At 31.9% G+C, this 25,773-nt stretch overlaps 1 protein-coding gene across 1 annotated transcript in view; it reads right to left on the reverse strand.

The window, feature by feature from the left end:
* LOC133188313 (RIMS-binding protein 2-like) overlaps window positions 1-25,327 on the reverse strand; it is a 58,938-nt gene extending 33,611 nt beyond the window's left edge. The window contains exons 1-7 of the mRNA XM_061323684.1: window positions 25,201-25,327; window positions 24,899-25,087; window positions 21,977-22,084; window positions 17,494-17,508; window positions 10,187-10,294; window positions 8,440-8,523; window positions 7,207-7,296 (exon numbers count right to left, since the gene is read on the reverse strand). Of these exons, the coding sequence (XP_061179668.1) occupies window positions 7,207-7,296; window positions 8,440-8,523; window positions 10,187-10,294; window positions 17,494-17,508; window positions 21,977-22,084; window positions 24,899-25,087; window positions 25,201-25,206 (600 nt within the window). The 5' untranslated portion in view covers window positions 25,207-25,327. The remainder of the gene's footprint in view (window positions 1-7,206; window positions 7,297-8,439; window positions 8,524-10,186; window positions 10,295-17,493; window positions 17,509-21,976; window positions 22,085-24,898; window positions 25,088-25,200) is intronic.
* Window positions 25,328-25,773: the final 446 nt, after the last annotated feature.

Raw genomic sequence — 25,773 nt, forward strand, 5'->3', positions numbered from 1 at the left:
TTTTGAACTCTAAGGTAAATTTTGTATTTTATACTTCCCTAAATACATTTGGTAGTCATACTTGAATGAAAAAATCTATATTGCAAATTCGATATGTATGTTTTAAGGAATTCATTTCACGGACATAACAAATTACATAACAGTAGGGCAACAAACTTGAATCCCCTTAACCCAAGGATACTCTGTGCCAAGTTTGGTTAAAATTGACCCAGTGGTTCTGGAGAAGAAGATGAAAATGTGAAAAGTTCATGACAACAGACAATGCACAAATTTTTATCAGAAAAGTTCACTTGAGCCTTTAGTCAGGTGAGCTAAAAACTTATGTTAATTAATATCTGTGTACTATTTACTTGACTGAATAATGATTTCCTGTGGAAACTTCTTGTGCATTAACAAGTCTTATTTTGTATGGTAAAGCTATGTAATATGCATTCACTGCTCTTCATGATCGAATGGTTATTCTCCATTAAATCAAGTTCAGTCTGTCTGGCCTTTAATCTGCTGACACCATCAAAATTACATCAACAATTCAAGCTCGACAGCTGCCTTAGAGAGTTGCTTTTAAAATCTTATCATTTTTCCACAGATAAAGCTTTTGTTCAAGTATGATTAAAAGTCGCCTATTACTTGGGTTTTTGAAAGATCAATACAAAATCAACCTTGAATTTTGAAAAGTCGGTCTGGAAAAATTTTCAATACTAGTCAAATCTATTTCAGAATCATCTATATATATGGCCAATCAAATCATTTTGTTGTCATGTTTGATCACCATTTCCGCAACTGTCTCGTAAAATTCCAATCACAGGTACGAGCCACCACAGCTACACGTTTTCCCTTCTACAAAATTTTCTAATGACTAATAGCCATCATTATACCATAGTGCTACTGCCATTCAGACATGTAACCTTCAACGAAAAAATTGGTTTCATCCATAATTAAGCATTCTTGGAAACCCTCACTAATGCAGCCATACATTCGTTGCTGCACTGTAAAAAACATCATTTTCCTGTTTGTTCAGTCTGACAGTTGCTCATTAAAATATCTACAACAGCATCTCGTTAAGTGATAAATGTAATAAAAAGATGATGTGATGTATGCACTCATTAAGCTACTGCACTACTGTAACTTCCCTCTAATGGCATATCTAAAGATTTACTTTATTTAATAACCCCCCCACTCTCCCTCTCCCAACAAACTCACTCAAAATTTAGAAATTAAGTGTATTCAATGTGGATAATAAGTTTCAATTTGTTAATAAGCTACAGTATCTTGCACTGTTATTTTAGCAAGACTCTTTGCTTGCAGAGCTATAGCTGGCTATTGTCATCCTGTTCAAACCAGACCTTGACTGAACATACAGCTGCTAATTAAATTAAATTTATGTGTAAAAATATAGTAATTACTCTCAACCACAAGTACGATCAACTTTTAAACCAAGGCAGGCTACTGATAGATAAGCTGATGTTACAGGGATTTCAACAACCTTGTTTAAAGACAGCATTTCATAAATTTTGTGGTTATTATAATGACCTTGTAAGCAAATATAACCCATCATTGGGTCATATTTTGGCTGACTTGTTTCATATCAATTGTTAGGCCTTTGTTTTTAATATACTAAATTTGACTAAGGAATGTTCCGTCTACCTGATCAATACATAGGCTCAGAGAGGTTGTGACCAGTCAACAGGGGAAGCTTACTCTTCCTAGGCACCTGATCCCACCTCTGGAATTTCCATGGGTCTGTGTTTTATGCCCTCTTCACAGAATTGTATTGTTTAGATTTTTTTTTAGATCAATCACTGTTCGTTATCTTCAACTTTTTCATTGAGACAATATAAATGTTTTAATAAAACAAAATGAAAACAAAACAAAGATTTTCCAAAGAAACAACTATAGTAATGAGTTTTGTCAAACAAATGTTTATGAACTATATTCAGATGTGTAAAGTTTTCATCATCGGTGTTGTCTTAATCTCAGGGTTCGAAATTAGCAAGAAAATAATAATACGTACTTGCTAAATAGGAGTTAAATTGAAAAAATGCAAGTGAAAATACTTAACACTTGAAAATCTTGGTGATTTGCAAACTATGATCGTTTCATATTCGTTTTAATCCAGTTATGCATCATTTGTCATTTTTGTACTACACAGATTCACACAAACACTTCTTATGACTTTTAATGCATTTGTTTGATGCCATATTTCTAAAAGAATATAAAAGAAAAGCCCTATAAAATTGGAGGTTAAATAGGGCTTTTCTTTTATATTCTTTTAGAAATATGGCATCAAACAAATGCATTAAAAGTCATAAGAGTAAATTTAAAAGAAAATGTGTAAACCTGATGATAACAATAAGATTTTTCAATGTTCTCTACAGTGCAGACTGATGTTGTAAAGACAGTTAAGGTGTATGATGATCTCAGCGTTTCTTAAAATGGTTAAAAATGGTTACAGGAATTTTCAATTCCAATTGTACACAAGAGATACAGTTACCAAGCAATTGATTAATTAATAAAAACAAAGCATGGAAAAAGCAATGATTCATTCATTAAATTAAGTTTGTAGATTTTCATTTTAGCTTTCAAGTGGATTTCATATCCACAGGCTAAAATTAGCCTGTGGAAAAAAAGTCAATTTCAATCCAAGTCTGATCTAGGGAACAAAAGAAGAAAAACAAGGACAGGGAACCAGGCTAATCTATTTGTTTACCTTCATTGGTGTCAAGTCAAATAAAACTCTGATTAACTCGGACCATTGCATAGGGTCCCTTAACTATATAAATGATATACCATTTCCAATGTGATTTTTTTTTTTTTCATATTATTTTTTTTTCATTGTTTTTCATGTTGGATGAGATGACATTGAATCCTTTAATTAATTTAATGAGCCTGGCTTAAAGAACTTTTAGTACTTTGATTAACAAGTGAGAATACTTTTTTGGATGATGCTCTACCTTTATAACTTGTTTGAATAAATTTTGGCTGCATGAATTTCAGCTGATCACATCTCTAATTAGATTACAATTACTATAAACAGATACCTAACCATCACAAATCAGGTACAAGAACATATTAAATAAACATGCAAAAAATTCACATCAATTCCAAATTTACTTTGATATTGATTAACCATTCTAGTCGAATTAAATTAGACCTCAACTGAAAGAAAAAAGAGAAAGCAAAAATCAATGTCCTTCTGGGGACAGACTCCGGAAAACGGCCCCCCTACTGAGCAATTCAGAAAACCATCACTCAACATCATTAGTGCAACACTGGTGTGGAATGACGATCATGCTACAGAAAAATTATAATAAAACTACTGAAGCACTTTCATGTCAATTGAAATCATAAGAAACTAAAAAATTATTTAAAAAAACTAGGGAAGCCCACTTATGCCAACTGAAATCATAAAAAACAAGCACATATGCCAAATGAAATCGTAAGAAACAAAAAAAATTAAATTAAAATAAAAGATGGGCAGCACAGTAATACCAACTAACATAGTAAGAAACATATATGTGAACATAGAATAGATCAAGATACAAGATAAAAAAAAATTGGCACAAAAAAAGTAAAACATTTCATAAAGAAGATGGGCGAACAAGGTTAGCGAAATGCCTATAGTGAGACATACATGAAGATGGAAAATTAAATTGAAGATGAAATTAAATTTCAATTATACAAAAATTTTCTTTGATATTTCATCTAACATTAAAGTATACTTTATGTAAAATCTCCACAATTTGCAAAAATCTCACAAAGATTGAAAATATTTGCCTATAAAAATGCATACACACACTAAAGAGGGCAAAAAGGATCATTATCTCATACTATAACACAATTTTTTTTATATGAGTGGGTCTTCACTCCATTTTTTTAATGATTATCCTCAGAGTATGCATAAAATATACATTTTTTGTTAACAAAAACATGGAGCAAAGACCCACTATACCTTAAAAATACACTTATATGACACAATATTCACATCAATTTCCCAGAAATACTTGAAGTCCATTTAATCAAGGTTCATATATCACATGCATGATCTAAATGCCACTATTCATCAGGAGCTGCATAGTGTAGTGGTTAGTGTGTTAGTCTTGAAGTAAAATGATACTCAGGATTTTTATTGCTAGGATTCGAACCCCACAATTTTTTTTTAATAACAGAATAATTTTTATAAGAAAATTTTTCTCAGAAAAGTTTTGTTCATCATAATTTCATAAATTTCAATAATGAGAACTTTAAATGCTTAATTCACAGGCTGAACATGATTCTTATAAATCTGAAGCTATAGACATGCCTTAATTGTTCACCCATCTCCTTTTCACATTTTGAGATGCCCCCTTTGAAAACTCATATGATGGGATTTATAATCTACACTGTACAATTTAGTATTATGTACTCATCACATACTACAATTTGAGTAAAAAGTCTATTGTTACAGTAGTACTAAGATAATTTGCTTTAAAGTGAAAAGAAAAAGCAATTCCTTATATAATCCTACAGTACATGAAATGACCCTAAAAATACCCCAATTTTCTTAAAACTTTCCTTTTACACCGAAGTCAGTGTATATGTTACTTATGCTATAAAGAGTTTTTACATAAAAAAAACTGAGTGAGCCTCCTTCAATAGCTGCAACTCTGACATACCGAAAATTATTTTTATCACTCCCAACCTTTCATACTATTGATTTCATGAATTTCTGATATAGATTTGCAAGCCTCCATAGAATTAGACAATTAATAAGTTATATCATAAGGGAAGAAATATTTGAATATTCATTAAATGTCAACATCTAGCTGGCAAACCTATCCAATCAAAAACAAAATTAATCAATCATAGGTAAACACATATCTGAATGTATCCATGCAATGTGATTAATAAGTCCTTTAAGTTTTTTTTTTTCTCAACAATCCACAACTACAGATATACAAAATGTTTACCGTATACACTCGCCTATGAGTCCGTTCGCATATAAGTCGGTTGTATTTTTTAAGCTTATATTAGAGGGACTGACCCTCTTAAATGCCATTCTTTTTATAACTCACCTATAAGTCGGACAGAGAGATTTGGTACAAAATTAAACTCCCAAAAAACTGACTTATAGGTGAGTATATATGGTATATGACATATATCAATTTTCCTGGCATTTTAATTAACTTCTTGCTAATTTAGTAATGGTAAGAACACAGCATTTCTTTGGATATAAGTCCAGATGAAAACTTAAGGTAATTTTCCAATAAATATTAAGTTCCTCAAATTGCAATCTTCAACTTATGGGAAAACTGATTATGGGGATATGAAGAAATATGGTAACAAAAATTTTCCTACTCACTGAAATTGTTATCTTTAACTTAAATATTCTATTTTTTGTAAATTAATTATGGGAATATAATGAAATGGTGACAAAAATTGTCCTAATAACTAGATTTTCAACTGAAAATATATTTCCCACAAGGCCTTGCGTAAGTGTGAATTCTGGGAGATTTCCCATGATACTTGAATATTAATGGATCCTCACTTATTCAGACTCGATAAACCACAGATCAGAACAACCTAACATGAGCCAGACACCTCGAGCGAATTACCTACAATCACCTACTTCATCATCTGTCTGTTAAGCAAATTGGATATGTGCTTTCATCAAATCAGTCGAGTCCAAAAAAAAAAGACTTCTGCCCTCAATACTTATAGATTGCCATAAGTTTTGCAGTCACTCATATGCACTGTGGTCTTGCCGACTAACAATTTTTTCACTGCTTGCATTATGTAGATAAGAACATGCAAAAACACCAGGTAATGTTTCCACAGCCGAGTTAGGTCCAAATTTCAGTCCTTTCCCCTTGCAAAAATTACTTTTTCCCAATTGACCCCCCTTCCTCCTCCCATCAAATGGTGCTGGGTTTATAGCTTGGGAGTTTCATTTCACCTCTTCAGAATTCACTTCTTGAAAGGTAAGATAATGTTACAGCTACCTGCTCTATTTCAATTTTCTTTCCTACAGAAGTACAGAATTCAACACCTTTACTTTTCATACCCATTTCAAGAGCTTCCTGATTGTAAAGATGTAGCAAATGGAGTTGTCTCTCTTTTACCAGTCCTATAACTATCACGTTTATTTCACTGCAACTTGTAGAAATCTCAATCCCTCATTTTTTAAAAAAACAATTTAACTTGATTAAAAATATATCTAAAGCACAATAAGGATTTATACAACACAAATTGCATATTCCATAGCTACCAATGTGTGTATTTGTGAGAATTTTTTTTCTTTACAAAACAGAATTTACTGTTGAATCATTTTAATTTGTGGGGTCAATGATCGTGGGCAACCAAAATTTTACTGGTTTTAGAGACACAGTTTCGTGGCTTACTCGTATATACACACGATTCAATGAACTGATTCCTGAGAAAGCAATCATTCATTGGGATGTAAATTCAAGGGTAAAGGTGAACCATGAAATCCATGAACATTGATCCCCCATGAACAATGATGATTCCACGGTATTAGCATTTTGTCATACACCTAATAATTGTTTTGGTAATAATATCTCTTATTTCAGTTAAACAAACTGTGAACCCCAACAAGGTAATATTTTATAGCATCGTGTTGCATTACCTGGATATTATGAAATCAAGGGGTACAGTGTACTGACAGTACAAATTTCTTAATATAAATACAGAAGGGATACATGATATTTTTTCATAGTATTTTTTAAGATCTAAATGAAGGTTTGTTTAAGATAGTTTTTGCTGATATTGTTCCCATTAAATTTTATCTTTGTTGATCCTCCATTACTATGTTCATGATTAAAATGCTCTTTCCTTTTTTGTATATTTATCTATGTGCATTTCCCATTTCTGACCTCTGTTGTAGGGAAATTAACTGGGCTAGTCTGCAGTTTCCTCCATTTAACCCTTTCAGATCTTCTGGACAGCATAGAAAGTAACACACATTGTAATAATGATGAAAAATGTATATTGCAATAGTCCCTCTTTGGGGTCAAGCATTATGAAAATATTTATAGAACAAAGAAAATTTCCTCTCATTCCAATAGTACTCAGTAATTTTGATTGCATTTTATCATTATTACATTTTACATTATTACAATCTGCATTATTACATTTTGCATTATTACAATTTGCAGTGATTTCAATGCAAAATGTAATCACAATAGTCTGTGATGTGTGATTTACACTAACCTTTTCCAGGTCCTGAAGTCTATGTTGGAGGTCAGACACTTGAACAGTAAGCTGGGTATTCTGTGCTGCACTCTCTTGTAAATCACTTTCCTGTTAAAAAGCAACATTTTAAACTTTACTTTAAAAATATTCATAAGTTTTATCAACATATGTGTCTTTCTTCAGTATGTACAATAAGACTCAATAGAGACATTTGCAGACATCAAGAAGCCCCTATACAATGGGGCTCAACCAACTCAACCATTTTTCCCTAAATCAACTAAGTACTCCTATCTTTACATCCCCCCCAACTCCTCTACTTAAATGTGAATTTGCAAATGAATACTTGAAATCACCTCATGACTTTTAATTTCCTGTTGGTGACTTAGCTTTCTCCTGATGACCGTTTCATATACATATATAGTAGAACTTCAATTTAGTAAAGTCCTGGCGGGCCTATGAATTTATTTCTATATATTCAAAATTTGTTGTTTTCATATAATAAATGTATTTAAGTATAGCAAATTTGCAAAATATGTTTTCTTTCTATAGCAGATGACTGCTCATTGAAAAATGACATCAACCCTCAATATCCATGCATTTGCTATATCAGAATTCATTACAACCATAAAATATTACAAGACATTGTAAAGCCGTGTTTAACCCTTTCTGAAGATTTCAGTAATGTATAAGGTTTTTATGGTAATTTGAGCTTTTTGTCAGTAATCTCATTTTAGAAATACCCTGGTTTAACTTTCCTATGATCATTTCATAAATCTTAGATAAGAATGAGCTTTGAATGTTTCATTTTCCCTCTGTTTTGAACATGTATAATATGTAAATCAATTAATGATAATCTTCCTAGTGTTTTCATCTTTGAGGTCCTTGTGTTAATTATTGTTATTGATATAGCATTAATAACACATATAAGACATAGAAGAAAATTAAATTTGGAGCATAGTCTGGAAGCATAATTTCCAGAGGTAAATCAGTAATTTGTATTTTGACACTAAAATCTGGGACAAGTACGGAATTTCTGTTATAATAAACATGCAGCTCTGATGTCGTTAAATGTTTGCCTGGGGTCCCTAAAACACTTTGCTATATCCATGAGTCTGCTTTATCAGTGTTCATACATAATGCTTTTTTAGGGGGTAACAGGGAAGCAGAGAAATATACTGTACACGTGTTATATGTACATTACAAGTTTGATGATTTTGTGTGTTTTAAAATATCTGACTGTAATATACTGACCAGCTCCTTATTTCTTAGCTTTTCTCTTTTGATTTCTTCTGCTAAGGTCTCACACTCAATTTTCTTCTGAGTAAGTTCTATCTCCTGGAAAATAAATATATCAAAATGAGACAAAAGTAAGAAGTCTATCAGTTTTTGCATTACTGGCATGCTTATAAGCTTGTAGAGGTCTTTGCATTTTTTCATATGGTATTTTATGATACAGTACACAACAAAATGTCACTCTATGCTCCTAACATGCAGTCTAGTATGCACTTTAATTATCTAAAATATCACATAAAGAAACATAGGTAATCAAAGATTACGAAGCTCACCTCAACGAATGTTATCTTTAAGTAGGGCAAATTTCACCGCATATTCTTTTTTTTAGTTAGTGTACATCCCAAGATCAATATCCATGCAAGTTTGGTTTAAGTATGACTTATAGTTACTTGGAAATAGACCTGTTCAAAAAACATTTATCCTGTTTACTAATCAAGGAAATTTTGGTCAGTTCCAACATCCAAAGTAAGTCTGGAAGTTTTCATCCCTAGATACACCATCTATGCAAGTGTAATCATAACAGGCCATAATGTTATATAGCTACTCCAAAAACAATTATCCTGGTCACTCATCTGGAAAATGTAGGTCAGATTCAAAATCCAAAGCAAGTCTGGAAGTGACCATCCCTAGCTACATCATTCATGCTAATTCGGTTAAAATATGGCTAAAATTCACTCATGTGGAAAATCTAGGTCGAATCCAGCATCCGTAGCAGGTTGGCTAGTGTACATCCCAAGATGCATCATTCATGCAAGTTTGGTCCAGGTAGGGCTAATATTTACTTGGGAATGGACCTGCTCCAAAACCTTTAACCTGGTCACTCATCTTAAAAAAAATCTAGGTCAGATCCAGCATCCGAAGCAAGTGTGGTAGTGTCCATCCCTAGATGCATCATCCATGCAAGTTTGGTCCAGGTAGGGCTTATAGTTACTTGGGAATGGACTTGCTCCTAAAACTTTAACCAGGACGCCTATGCCGGAGGTATAGCATAAGCTCATCTCGACTTAGTCGAATAGATTGCAGCAAGCTGGCACAAGCTATTTAAATTGTATGTGGTCTTCATAATGCAGAACTTCGCAAGTCATTTATACTCCTGGTGTGTGATCTGGTATAACCAGCTACTTATTGGAGATCACAGAAAAATGGAAATAAGAGTTGTATTATACCCAAGAGCAGACTAAGCATCCATAAGGGCCAAATCAAAATGCTTTTATGGTTCTTATATAGTCTATGCATTAGGCAAGACCATCTGTAAAACACACAATGAGAAGAACATTCTGTGTGCAATGTGGAGATATTGTATGTAACATTCATAATTAGGAAGAGAAATTTGATGGTTGTTTCAGGAAATAGGTATGCTTATTATAGGATTTTGAATATTTGGTGAAAGCTTATCATTTCCATTTACAAACAAACAGAATATGCAAAGAGGAAGTCTTTAAACATACTACACCTTCAAATCTGTGAATATATGCAAATTATTTTTTTTCCTAGTGCATGATATAACTCTAGCAAGATTGCTTTCAAGGTTCTTGCATTTGGCAAATTCAATAATCATTAATTCAATGAAAAGAAATAAATGTTCACGATAAAATTGGAAAAACTGGAAAGAATCCATAATTATACATGTATAAATGTCTACAAAATGCTCACACAGTAATTAAATTATAGAAAAGGGTAATGTTTGAAAAATGACATCACTCACAAGTTTTTCAGTGTCGTCTTTGGCCTTTTCTAATTTTCCAAGTTCCTTCTGTAAGGTCTCATTGGTTGCTTCCAACTCCTTCAACTTCTTCAAATCTGCCTGAGCCGACTGCAAGAAAACCAACAAAAAAGTATAACAACCCTCAGCAAAATCAATTCCTGAAAATACCAAAGCCTTTAATGCCAAATTAGATAAAAGCTACTATGGCCTTGCAGACAATAAATTACAAGCCCATTGCAGAAGAGGAAGAAATGAAATGATATATTGCAACTAAACACAATGGAGATTTCACAGTTATTTGCACCAAGTTGATGTATTCTCATAAGTCATGTCCTTACTAGCATCAAAATACTCTCTCTAGAATATATATTTACCTTGTTGGAGGGAAGTCATGAAAAAAATATGAAAGCTAGTCTCATTGCAATACAATGTGTTAGAATTGTGTTATGAATGCCAAATCTAATGTGTCTATACACATACAAAAAAAGAAGTGTCAAATTCATGTGGGGTTCGAAGTTTATTGATTTCTGCTTCCGTACCCGTGCAACTTCCCATAGAAATCAATTCAGGCTTTGGGGGAGTCTGCTATAAAAGGGTTAATATCTTTGTTTGCACAACATTAAAAATCCACAGTCAAAGCAGTCAAGTAAACATTTAGTGAAACCTTTAATAGTGAGTGAAGTTTCCATTATTGATATTTTATGCTAGCCTGTCTTAGAAAGTTAATCTTAAAGCATACTCTTACTCAACTGATAATTTTCTTTTAATGTTTCAAACAATCTTTTTTAGAGAAAAAAGATCAATTCTTAAGAATGCATCCTACCTTTTTGCACTTTCAAAACAAAATTATACTAGTAGTAGCCATATCCAAATCCAATCTGCACTATATACAGTACATGCAGATGGAGATCGAAACAACAAATGTGTATTGGTGTCACAAACAAAATAGCTGGCAAAGCCAAGAGTTGTGGACCCTGATCAATTCAAAAAGGTAAACATGCAGACATATTGATCCAGTAATCTATCATATTTAAACTGTCTCCGACCACAGAACCAGTACGTATTCTCCAAGCCAATGCTTTTCTACACCTCCTGCAAATTGCTTCTGCCATTTGTAAACATGCAATTCACTCGTTAGTAACCAATTATTCCTATATTGAAAATGTGGTCCATTTTTTCAGTCAATCATAAGAACATTTGAAACCACTTAAGAACTGAAAATTGCAAAAGTAATTCATCACATCTTACCTGTAAATTGCACAATACATAATCTTTTATGGAACACAAAGAACTCCTAATTATTCAGAAGTTGCTTTTTGTCATAGAACAGAGTACTGGTGTTCTGTAGCAAATGAAATTTTGTTTTTAAACTTTTGAATGGACACACTGAATACTATATGAAGAGAACAATTACCAAAACTCCAATCGTTTGATTGAATCAATTGCATACAAGGCTACAAATGGTAATATTGATATGAACTCACCTTTTCAAAAATTGATCTTCAAATTTTAAAAGCTCCTCATTTCCAATTCAACACTACATTCAATGTATACCTAATTATAATAAAATGAAAATTCCCTTTCTCCTCAAGGACATGCATTCTCCATGTCCGCAATGACTCAAGACCATGCACAAACCAGATAAACCCACTAATTGATCTGGAATAGAAGCAGTCTAAAGAAACTAATGGATCTTCATGTTACAGCTTTGTGGTAATAAGGCAGTTGGGACAAGATGGGCAAAACCTCAGTCTTTCATCAATATAATTAACACTTTTTCCACAGAACTGACCAGCTTCATTTGGGCAGGCTAGCGCTTTGGGGATCTTCCCTACACTTTAACTGAATTTTGATCGAAGCCATCATGAAAGTTCACGCTATTGTGACAATTAGTCATTTGTATATCTATATACTGCCAAAATTATTCCTCTAGCTGGCCAAGTCTTCCTATACATAAGCTTCAGAGAAGAAATGAGACAGTCTTTTAACAAAACCATAGATTCATATCATTTTCTATGAATAATTTTCTTAGTCTGAATGACACTTGGTGGAATTTTCTTTTAAGTGTTTGCACCCTAAATGGAAAGCAGCATACTATAAAGCAACTATTTATAATCAGTATTTTTTATTTGCTAATTGTTGTCCATGAAAAATAATATTTGCAACGACCATTTCCTGTTTCATAAACATTCTAAAGCAATAAATTTTCACAACCATAAATATCTGCAAGTGAAGTGGCTTGCAATTCTCACAGATACTTACTGCTTGCACATGAAGTTTGGCTACAGTAGTTAGTACCCAGAAAAAACTACATTTTTCACCGCTAGGAGGTTGCAAATTGACCAAAATGCATTCCACACCAAATAACACCAAAACCCACAATAGGAATGTACCAATTAAGGTATGTCACTCGTCAGCTTTTTAGAAAAGTTCAGGCAGAACCTCTTACTTCAAAACTATTTATTAAAATTCCATTTTCATAACATATTTAAATGAAACAATGTAAATTGTTCAACATTCAATAAAAAAACTGCTAAAAAATTCATGAAGAAGCAAAATTTATGAGGGACTATTTCTTGTGGTGGAAGGATATTTAGCAGAAAATTCTGCAAACCAGCACATTTATTAAATTTAATATCTTGGATTTTTAGCCTCACATACTTTTACTCAGAGAATATTTTCCGTTATGATATGCTAGGAATATTAAATATAGGTCTTAATTTATATTCTTATAGCAAATTTTACACCTTCCCTCAACAAACTTTGCCGAGAAATGAAGATATATTAAAGAAGTCAAGATAAAATTTAAACAGTTTTTGACCTGAAAATCGCATATTTTGACCAATATTTCAAAATTTACATCACTGACCCCAGCTTTTTCTTTCATTATTTAAAATTACTCGATACTTGTGACTGATCAGCACTCAAGTCGTAAAAAGTTTGATACAAGAAAATATTTTATTGCCCATTTAGATTTTTAATACCCCAAATATGTTACTTTTTTAGTGCAAAAAGGTCACACAATAATTTACGCGCATTAATTTGCAAGATTTGTTCAATGATAAATATTATTCAAACTATTTTACGTAAAATAAGATTATATTTATTGCCATGGTTACATCTGATAAAATATGATAAGGGTTAAAGTGATTAACCAAAGAGTTAAAATTTAAGTGCAAAAAGGTCAACTTAATTGTACCGTAGCTCAGTCAGATGCACACTGACCCCCTGTTTTCTCTGCGATTTTGAGTCATACTATATGAGTACTTATCCAAAATATACTTCTCAAAAAATCCTTGATATAACAAATTTCACGAGTGACATACCTTAAGGTATAAACTGCAAGTGTTTTATAAAGCTATAGAGCTTTGAAACAGTAACTTGTCCTCGGAAATCTCATGCTATCTTGCACACTAAATAAATCTCTAGCAACAGATTACATGTACTTTCTAAGTAAAATATTTTACTGACAAGATTCTCTTTCTAGAAATGATGAGCCCCTCAACCTGCGTCACAATACAGCAATCAGTCTCCACACTATCAAGTATCTCTAAATTAATGTATCGGTAACTAGATATTTGTGTTTGCTAGAGAAATAACAATTTTCTTCCCACCCAGTAACACCTACATGTATAGGCAGAACTGTACCATCCTATGTAGTTAGGTTGTTTTCATCAGTATGGACTATGATTTTATTGATTAATTTAAAGTATGATAACATTTATTATTAAGACTTCTGAAGTTTGTATAGATCTACTACTATGAATCAATTTGGTTGGAGAAATAGTACATGTACTAGTTAAGCAAGCTGGTCAGTGGTGATAACTGCATATAGGCTGATAATGGCGACAAAAAGAACCATGGGTCCAAAACATTTCAAATATTAAGTCTGTAATAAACTTTCCAAACACCCCCCCTTCAATTTCATTTTTTAAAAAAAATATATAAATATGGGTTTTCCATTAGACATCATTTGCAGAGAAGCAAGATGAGACTTTAGAATTGTCACCAACTCAAAAATTCTTAAAGTATATACATATATACCATTCATAGTGTCAACAAGCACACAAATACAAAGGGAGAATCTTTTTTTTTTTTATCAACATAAAATCCTTACTGTACACCAATTTTATCTGAATTCATTGTACATGTATCAAATTTACACTAAGCACTACACAATACTTGTTTTAATGTTCCATGTTGAAGGATTTTATTTTTTTGCTTTCCTGTAAAACAACAAAATTTTAAGTGTTTCTCTTCAAAGTGCACACATGTATCGCATTAAATTTAAAATATGCTCTCTATTTTGAACTACAATGTAAAATTTTCTGAGTAAGAATGAAAGCAAACTCATGTGGGTTTAATACATTAAAATTATGCAGCATTAACAATGCACAACAAAACAATCAAGTAATTAATTGCTTCTTTGTACTGCAGTGGAATGAGGCCCTTCCTTATGATACAGCTACAATTCAATAATTCTCTTTCAACTTTTTCTCTAACAAATTTTGTCATATACTGCCCATTAAGTGGAAAGTCTCCTGGGAATAAAATCTTGATCTGTGATCTAAAATGATTTCATGGGGACTTAATTTCATGATTTCAAAATAACCATATTGAAATATAAAATAAAATTTTTGTCAGGGATTTATTATTTTGTTTATACATGTATAATGTTATTAATGAAATAAACAAACTTAAATTAAATTAAGCCCCCATGAATATTTCTTTTTTTTAAATTTACAGTAAATCCATATTTTTTGTCATCACACTGCATATTGTTCTATAACATTGAGCCATCTTTAATTTTACAAAGAATAAAGAAATTGCATGACTTTCCTGAATCCAATAAACCATCAATTAACTAACACATAAAAAACGACTAGGTCTCACGAAAATACCTTAACCCGAGCTTGCAAATCCCCACAAATGACACTGCTCAAGTCTTTGATTTTTCAGGAAGAAAAAAAAACCAGCAGTAGAAACTGAAATCTTGTTACGTCCCTATATATCCTGTATGATCTTCAAACTAATGGATATATAACTCTAAAGCCAATGTATTAATCTTCAGCAACAGACAACATCTACCCCTAGGTTCTCCTGAATCACAAAAAGCCATCTGATATCTCATTTGTCGAACAATTCACTGCAGTGGAAATCCGAGGCCTAGGGGCAGGATGGAAAATTGATGCAGATTGACTCTATACTGTCCACCACGTCCAAATGGTCTCTGCTTATATGTTCAATAAATCATAAAAACAGAATTGTTCCGTATGCTAGCTCACAATATCTGTCCTTCACACTCGCTAGTATTTCAGAAGAAAAAAAGAACCTCTGATCAATATTTTCCCACAAGATCAGACTGCAAAGGCTAATATATCCTCCAATTCCACACCAAATCACGACTCACTCCTTTATCACCTCCCCATATTCATGCAGAATCTTCTAATAGCTGGAAAATTCTTTAAACTCATTTCTATGCAGAATTGATCTATATTGACCAGTAACACTTTTCCAGCATTGGGTCATCACAACATACCTGTCATGAAAAGCCAAGCCACACTTAGACACATTGAGAAATACAAATAACGTAGGTGTCATCCATGTTCAATTAATGCTGGAAAATAATGTCCACTAAGCATATGATATCAATAGCAATTCATAAAATTATTAACTTCCTGTCCAATACAATGTCTTCTACAGCAGAAGGATTTATGTAGAGTGAAAGGAAATTCTCCTTTACTATGAAAACCCTTGAAAATTGATAATTTAGAGTTCATGTGTTGTTATTGGAGAGTATATCTAGGATATTGTATTTAAGAGGAGCACGAGTAGATCTAACTGTCACATCTGAAACATCATTGTAATAAATCTCATTAAGAATCGATACACCTGTCACTCGATTACATCACCTCTTGACAATGAAGTCATGTGACTGGGTGATTTTACTCTTAATAGTGTCCAGTACATATAAAAGTTCATAGACAGCACCAATAAAATTTAAGATAGAAATTAATATTTTAACTTATGACAAAGTAAATGAAAAACTTAGAATGGTGAAAATAAATATCAAAGACGTTAAGAAAATGCAAATATGTAAACCAATTCGAGCCGAATGATAGCTATTCAGTTAAAATATGAATGCAAGAATTTTTAAAATTTAGATCTAGTCTTAAAAAATGTAGTGCTAATTTAGATATTGTCTTAAATAATGAAGTGCTATGATTACAGATGTAACAAGGTTTGAAACTGATATAATTTTTTTTCCCAATGGGAATTCTAAAAGATATGAAACACTTCTGACTCATCTTTGATTTCTTACTGGCTACAGCGGTGACAAAACGTAAGATATAGTAATAATTTCATTCATGGTAATATGAACACATGAGGTAAAATCAAAAGAAGTGGTCCATGCAGAGGTAAACCCTATCAGATTTCAACAGGAAAAAAGCACATAAAAAAGGATGAAAATGTTAATCTATGAAAAAAAAAACAATTGTGCACATGCAGCTTATTTTTGTGCAATATGTACTTCAGGCTTTCATTCTTTTTTCAATATTGATAGCCATATGAATAAAGCATGGCAGATTTTTAACCAAGTGATTTATAGCACCATAATTTAAAAAAAAAGAAATATGTCAATAGGACATGAATGCCCTGCCCAGGGTTCATTGGTGAAGCAACATGAAAATTTGTATTAGTGTATGAAGTTTGATGAAAACATCTTGAAAACTTCTTCAAAAATAAGTTTTAGACACAATAAATAGTAAAGTCAAAGGTCATTGGGAAAACACACAAAATGTACTTGAAGTAGCATTTGAAAACAGATGGACAGACAGACAGTCAAACAGCTCTAGACAGAGGAATAGTACAGACTAATAAAGTTGCAAAAGCTATTTTATTTTTGAAAAGAATTTGGATAAAAAAAGGTTTAATATACCCAAGTTTGCACATCTAATTTTAGTATTTTCAGATCAATGCAAGAATGTCTTTGTGTCCTATTATTGCCAAACACCTATAAATTGCAGGACTGATTTTTTTTTTTAATTGCTTGACCTCAGCAGCATACACAAAGCATCAAGATTTCAGAAAACATAACTTCCAAAAATTGAATAAATGTAGTCATGATAAAACTATAGACTTCTATAGAATTAATAAAACATGGCAACATAAAATGACAGAGACAAGCCCCTGAACCTCTGCAATGGAAGCAATGGAAATAAAAATGGCAAAGTGCACAACACAAGATCACACAGACAGATCAAGTCAAAGTGCCCCGCAAAGGCATTAATGGTGGTCCTACTTACCAATGAGAAGCGACTCTGGAATTATAACAAATTACATCCATACATAAAACCATCCTCTTATTTTCATATTAATTTAAAATTTTCCCTTTCAGGGTTTATTTCCTGAGTTTATTGATAACCAAGTAACATTTTGGTTTCTTGAACAAATCTGGTTCCCACTAATATTTCCCACAGGAATTTGTTTAATTCAACAAAATTAATTACCTCTGCCATGTCTTCCTAAGAACTTTTAGCCTGAACGGAAAGAATGGAGAGATTTAGCACCTATGTGACAAAATACTGTCACCAAAGTGACCCGACTCTCCCTTATGCTGGTCATACTTATTGATTATGACTTCTTTTAGACTCCTTTTAGTAGTAAGGCTTAACTACTGATTTCCATGCTAATTATAAACGTTATAATGATGGAGGGTTGGTATAACAAATTCTTTGACTTGATATTTTTATTCCTTCACTTAATTTACACATTAGTGATTTTTAGCTCTGATATTTGAACAATAAACAAATACATATAAAAGTTCACTTTAGTAGATCTACAATATGTCAAAAAAATATGGGTCACTACCTGTATGCATTTCTACTTTTGTTCAAAATTGATACACCAATAATTCTTCATTCTTTACCAACTTATGTCCTGTTCACATGGAGATTTTAATTTGCAGTAAATTAATGCGAAGTAAAAGGATGCGAATTAAACTAATGCGAATTAAATTGCGTTCACACGACAGCTAATGCAAAGTAAACTAATGTGAATTATAATTTTATTTCTACAACAAGGCTATTCAGTGAGGCTATTATGATGTCATTACAAAGCACGTCATATTGTGCAGAGCAGATATGATTGACATAATGTCATAGTGTCTGTACATATTTTAGTGATTAACATAATTTTCCTTTGTTTTCAACTCAAAAATAGCACAAGTACCTATATTTGACCATCGTTATGTGGCCTGTGACTTAATTCTGCTCTTACGCATGCGTCAAAATTTAATTTGAATTAGCTTTGCTTAGCGTTCACACAGAGCTAATGCGAAGTAATTTAATGCGCAGTAAACTAATTCGAATTAAACTAATTTGCATTAAATTCTCCGTGTGAACGCAGACCAAATTTAATTCGAAGTAACTTACGTTTAATTCCAATTAAACTCTCTGTGTGAACAGGGCATTAGATACCATAGTCTCAATAACAGAAACTATCCTCGTTAGAAACCCACGGAGATTGGCCAATCTCGCATACGCTTAATGATAAGTGTATGTGAGATTGGCCGTGGGTTTCCGACGATGAGAAACTATATGAACACATGCTTATTGCTAACAGGAACTTTTTGATTCCACATACTGATTATTTCATCATCCACAGAATAGATTTAAAAAATAGAAATATTATCATTTCTTATATTTTGGATGACCTAGCTATCTCCAAATTTAAGAAACAGCAGCATTACATGTCCCAAAGGCCAAAATCTTACATTGTCTTTCAGATTTAAAAATATTCATAATTGCAAATCTCTATTTTTTAATTTCATTGTGTTAATTCTGCTAGGTCCAAGCTCCTTGAACTAATTAATGATTAGCTTTTGCTTTCCTCTTCTAGAATTTTTTTTTTTTTTTTTTTTTTTTGGGTTGATTTAAGAATATTCTGGTGAAGACCAAGTAATAATGATAGAATAATTTTAATGGTTGCAATCGCAATTATCTTGACAAGGAAAAGGGATGAGAAGAGAAGAGTCTCTCCAGTCCATCATTGAGCTTTAACTTAACGGCATGCAATATCCCCTCACTGTCATTTGTATTCATTACTTTATTTAGGACAGGCCATTGATTCAGAACTAAATCTGCCCTAATCTTACGAAGCAGACAAGAAAAACAAATTTAGACCTAAAACTGGAATGAAGAACTATGCTCTTGTACTATGAAAGCCCCTATAGCTTCTAGCTAAATGCATATGACCAATTCTTAAATCACTGTGGTGTGACTTTTTTTCATTGTCTGATTTTCATGGAAAACCATTCATCAAAATCCTATACAGTATTTCTTAATTTGGTTTGAAAAACAGTCTTGCAAATTTATTATTCAAAGGGGAGGACATTTTTTGTACTGAATCTGTCCTTTATCTATTTACTTTACTGCCAATAAATTGTTAACGTAGCATAAACTACATACATCAAACAACCTGCAGAAATCAAATAGTTTCTTATAAAAAAAAAAAAAGTTCAAAAAATTTGATGACATATATCAAATTAAATTCTACCATACCAAATAAGGAGAATTTTAGTGAGGATTCTATAGGAATAATTAGCAAGTGTGTTGAGATCACTAAAATTGAATATCATTAATAATTCATTCTGAGTAGGAGGTAAGACTATTTTTCAAGGAAGTATAATAATCGCTAAAATTACCTGTAGCAAAACTTATATATCAATTTTTAAGAACAATTAAATCACTAAATTTACATCTCGCTAAAATTCCATGTATATGGTATGTTCTTGGCAAAACATTAGAAATACTTAATTGATAAGGTTAAAATGTCAGTGTTAAGGCCTGAGTTTTTTTATTTTCTGTTTAACGGGAAGCGCCGACCCAATTTTTTCAAAATACCGAAAAAAAATAAAAGAGGTCAATCTCACTTTTATTTTTAAAATACCCGCCGACTGTGTCATTTATTGATGGTTTGAAATAAAATCGGGTTTGTTGTACACCATATTTTAATAAATCATGTAAACGTTTGACATAGCTTGTGTTAATCAAATTCTTGTACTAGCGTCTTGCTGATTATGATATCATAACCAGTTTAAAGAACTAGTTTAACGCTCTTTTCGCGGGTTCTATCAACAGATCAACAAGCAAAAATGCCATTTCGAGACATTTATAGATAAAAATGACGAGATAGTAATATTAAATCCATTGACGATAAAGAGAAAAAAGATCCTGAAATCAGAATGAAGGCATCAACAACCTAAATACACTAGATGCACACTGAACCATGTGAACAGTTGGTGAACTGTTGAACTTGTGTCTAAAGAGTTGGGGGTAAGTTTTTTGACGTCTTAATAAACTTTCTGTTACAATTGTTTGATGGTTAACATTTTTTGATACGTTTTTTGTTTCTTTTAAAGATGTTTACATTGTATATTTAATTTGATCACATAACAAATTGAGGTAAAATTCGCGGTAAAATTTAATTTTACAATGAATTATGTTTAACTATATCAGGGACATAAAATTACGATTAAAATATTTTAGATACAAGTCCATGTCTGCTTGGTTGAATTAAATGAGATCAGGATTCCAACAAAATTATGATTGGAAAAGAATATTTAAAACTAACACTGACAAGTGACAGCTAATTGGAGTTGCACACATTACCCTGTGGAAAGGTAGAGATAGAAAGAATTAAGTCAACAAAATGTCCAATTTAATATTTTAAATGCAAATTGAACAAAGAACAAAATTATTATATTTATAATATAAGAAATGTGTTATTATCAAAAACTCTTAAAAAATGTTTTGTATCTTCATTTAGAAAAGAAAATAATCTCACATAAATACTGTTTTTTATCTTCTACTTTCTAACTACTACTTGTATTTGGTTATATTAATAAAGTATCTTAAAGGAACAATGCATTTTTTGTGCAGTTTGATTTCTTGGTGGAGACCCAACCATTTGTGAAGAGTTCAGAAGACTTCCAAGATGACTGCTGTTGTTCGTCAAATAATTTCAGCTGACAAATTTCCATTCTGAACCTCAAGAATGTGTTAGTCCTATACTAGGAATGCATTGTCAAGTTAGCTATCAACCCCATATTTTTCTCCAAACTTCTGTTTAATCAAAAATATATGTAGCTTAAAACATTTCTTATCATTACTTTTATAAATTTTATACAGTAGGAGATGACCAAAAGAAGATATCTATAAATTTTTAAGCAGTGTGGATTTTTCTGTTATCCGTGTATCCAACATTATTGTTGCTATATAATAATTTAAACTGTAAATTTTATTGTTTTGCTTTCATACTAGAATTTACAAGTGTAATTAACCACAGTAGGATGACACATGCATATAGTTAGGAGGTGTATCTTTTTATCCATATTTGAAATCCAAATAAATGATAAACAAAATTTTATTGTGTTTTCTTTCATTTTTCAACATTCTATAAAAAAAAAAAATTCATACCATTTTTGGGTTTTATTTTTTTTATGGTCTCGACTCGACAAATTTTGAGCTTTTTATTTTTATTTTATTTCGTCCCCTCGACCCGACTTTTTCTTAAAAATTCCCGTTAAACAGAAAATAAAAAAACTCTGGCCTAATAGCAACTAAGATACCACTGCATTACAATTACAATCTTTCTACCCTATAGGGAAATGATAAAAGCAAGCTGAAAAATGTTTTATTGACAAAATTCTGCCTGTTAATATCCCAAGTTAATCGTAATAAACCCACTGACAATTAAGATTTGAAAAACTTTTCAACTGAAACTTACCACATTTGGTCTAATCTTGGCCAGTTGTTTTTCCATCTGTAGCCTCTCTTTGGCTGCCTGCTTGATAATGGTCACTAGTTCCTCCTTTTCTTCATACATTTGTACATTCTGTTGACAGAAATCACAATTCAACATCATAAAATCCCCGTAAAACTGGTACAGATCATTTGTTCACACTCGATCCTTGCAACAGACATGATGAACCTATGCAGCCAACCCTCCTGCTAATGACAGGCTATTAAATCTCACAGGTATATATAGAATTTCTTCCATTTTTACATATATATACATATAAACAGGTACAACTTTTTCTCAATCTGTCGATACATCTTTTGGACGAATCTCGTGCTGTGGGTTGATTTAATTTACATGTGTGTTTGCGTGAGTTTGGATTATGTAACGACTCAGGTGAGGATGTGACTGCAGACTGTGTTTATCACTAGATGATAATTTGATAAAGAGTATCATTGACAAACAACATGACATTTCAGTCCTTCAATGTATAATAGATAAGATGCCAAAGACTTATCAAAACAGTGTTGTATACCACTGAACCTATCCTACAATTATATTTCTCTCTTTATTTTTAAAGTAATTTTTTATTAAATCTTATGGAAGGCACTCCTCAGTACGATTCTATCAAGGATTTTTTCCACACAGTTTTTAATATATTGTTCATGATAAAATAACAACAACAAAAAATCATTAAGAAACTTTGTAGTTGCTTGCTGTCGTAATGGGACTCAGTGATTGAAAAATACTGTGGTTTCAATGATATTCATGCATGGGCAAAATTCACAGTTTTAAGGATTTATAAATTGATCAGAATGGTCATAGAAATCAAATTTTCTGGTCTTTTTGTTAAACTTCATTCTTTCTCTCTGTATATATACTTAAGCTGGAACCTTCACATTAACAGTACATAAATAGTTAAAAGCAATAAAGAGATTACTCTTCAATTTTATATCATTTAATTCATACAAATTGATAAAATGTCAGAATCTTCACATGTTTACAACATGGTAATAATAAGGCTGAGGAATTCCATACCAGCCCCACTGTAACTCTGAAGCCGCTTAAATATCGGATATCAAAATAAATATAGTTAAAAACAATTAAGTAAATGTACTTTCATTTCTCCAATGTGATTAATATTAACTGTACTGGAAAAAAAATACACCCTGCAGACTCCCTTAGTTGTAGATTTCTGAACATCCATCATCAAACCTACCCATGCTCGCTGAATACGAGTGCCAAAATGGATGAGAAACAAGCCCCTATTGTCAAGGGCTTTAAAATGGTAGCTAGCTAAGGACTTTCATAACATACATATATTTTTTTGATGGCCAGAGATTTTAAAGAATGTTCATCTGAAGAGGAGTGGTCAAAAAAAAAAAATCACAAAAATATAAACCACTATAGAAAATATGTTTACTATGCCACAGAATGAGCATGGGTCCTACAGTGTCTTAAGGTCCTGGCAGGGTCACACAAAGAAGTACATGTGAAAGACTTCTTTTTTTTCTTTTACACTGTATTAGGGTGTAATTTTTCTCTCTTTTCCTCCTTCCTTTTTCTTTGTCATCTTGTATCGAGTTTGATACTTAGATTGTGTAACTGCCTATTGAGCGGAACCTATATCAGCCAAAATCTGAATGGGAGGGAAATTCAGAAAACCCTGTCTGTTGTGCATCTGAGCATCTATAAAATTTGATGGAATAAAGGCAAAGATTTGTAATTTTAACAACTAATAGAAAACAACTTCCTCTAATGATCCATTCCAAATATATTATGATATCCTTCCCTGGGGCTCAGTGCAGGGGGTCAAAATCTCTATTTTTGGCCATTATGCATTTTTACACTAAGGCTCTGGAAAGAATATCATTTTGTTAAAAAAAAAGTTAATAAAATTCAATTTAACATTAAATTGTGGTAATAATTTTTATAATTTAGGCCTGTTGTTAATAGAGTAATTGTGAATTTTCTACCGGAATTTTTATTTTACGATAGATAATTTGTTTTGCATAAAGCAGGTGATAATCAGTGTTCGACCATAAGTTTGTTCGAGTTTAAAAAAAAAAAATCAATTATTAATTTTATGGATTGACTCAACAACAAAATCTACAATATATTGGTGTTCAATGATTAATGATGAAACCACAGTATGCATATGTCTATTTCAATTTTGTTATATTTATTTATCTTACACAAACTGTAATCTTCAATTTGCCAAATTATGGAGCTAATTCATATTTTTATACTTTAATTTCTTTAAAAAAAAAAACACTGTGTAAATTTAGGTTTCTTAATCAAATCAGATTTGAAATGTGCAATATTTAGTTTACAAGCCTTGAATTATGCACCTGAAGTCCAATGAGTATCACACCTCAAGTAGAGAGACTATGTACACTAAAAAATATTTAAACTAACCTGAATGGTTTTTCATCAAGTCCTCCAGATTAATTTATAACCATAAAAACTGTTTAAATTACAAGTGGAGAAATTTCTTTAAAAATTTTTTTTTAGGATGTAAAATTTTGCACTTGGTGTAATTCCTTCCTTTGCATAATTGTAGTTTATAAGCATTTTCTTCCCTATGAGCTTGCAGGAAAGGGTATATCTATATATAGATACAAGTATTTTCAGTCCTGGAATTCTTATCAAAATAGATGATTTTGCCCTGGAATTCTTATCAAAATAGATGATTTTGCCCTAATTTATTGCAATATATTCTATTTATTAAAGAATATTTAAAAACTGATGGAATTATTATGAATACCAAAAAAATTCAGTCTTTAATCCGACTTCTTTAAATGTTTTCTTAAAATGTTTTCGAACAGAAGGTGGGAAAAACATTTCAATGGAACGACTGTTTTCCAGTATAAGTTTATATAAGTGAGAGACTATATAGCCAACATTTACCTCTGGACCAAGAAAGTCGGCATTGCTGAGTGTATCTGCCAATTCCTGACATTTTTTGCGTAGTTCCTCAATCTCGCGATCCTTTGCTAGCATGGCTTTGGCATGGTCTGCGAGATCTTTTGCCCTCTGCCTTGCAAACAGTTTCTTCATATGGTCAGATTCTGGTGGACTCATCTCTTCTTTTACCTTCTAAAAGCAAAACAAGGAATACTTGTTATTTTCATTTGTGTTGATAAATTGTATAGCCTTTTTTTTTTTGCTACTTGAATATTTTAAATGGAAGCCAGGTAGCCATGTTGTACCTTCATGTTTTCTTGCTGGAGATGCTTCGCTTTCTCTTCGAGACGTCTAGCAATGGCTGCAAGTTCCGCATTGCGTTTTTTCAGTGTTTTAATTTTCTCTTCCAAAGGTTTCTGGTCATCTTTTTGTCGTTTCTGAAAAAAAAATTGTACATTTTTGAAATGTGGAAATTTACCCAAATTTACACATATTATTTTGATGAATGAAAATCAAAGAGAGGGAGATAGAATTCAGACATACAGCATCGTCTGAAACCAACTCAATTGTTGATGTGACCTCATGAAATTCTAAACTTAATTTGGATGATTTTGTCCTACAAATCATTTTGTTCCATGTGTCAAATCTACATAGTGTAAATTCCTTTAGAAATGTCAGATCATAGAAGTAATTTACTTTTTTGGTCTTAAAAATTGTATTATGTCAAATATTGAATTTTTTTATAAAGATGATTGAAGACAAGAGAATTAACTTGTTCCTCCAATAATTAGAGAATTTTTATAGTTGATGAGTAGAAAGATGTCTTCAGTTTGTCGTGACGAGAAGATAATTCTGCTCTGAAGAAATACTGCATCACA

This window comes from Saccostrea echinata, unplaced genomic scaffold (assembly GCF_033153115.1).
Source record: "Saccostrea echinata isolate AGI-Se365-2 ecotype Australia unplaced genomic scaffold, CSIRO_AGI_Sech_v1 ptg000016l, whole genome shotgun sequence".
In the NCBI taxonomy this organism is placed as follows: Eukaryota; Metazoa; Mollusca; class Bivalvia; order Ostreida; family Ostreidae; genus Saccostrea; species Saccostrea echinata.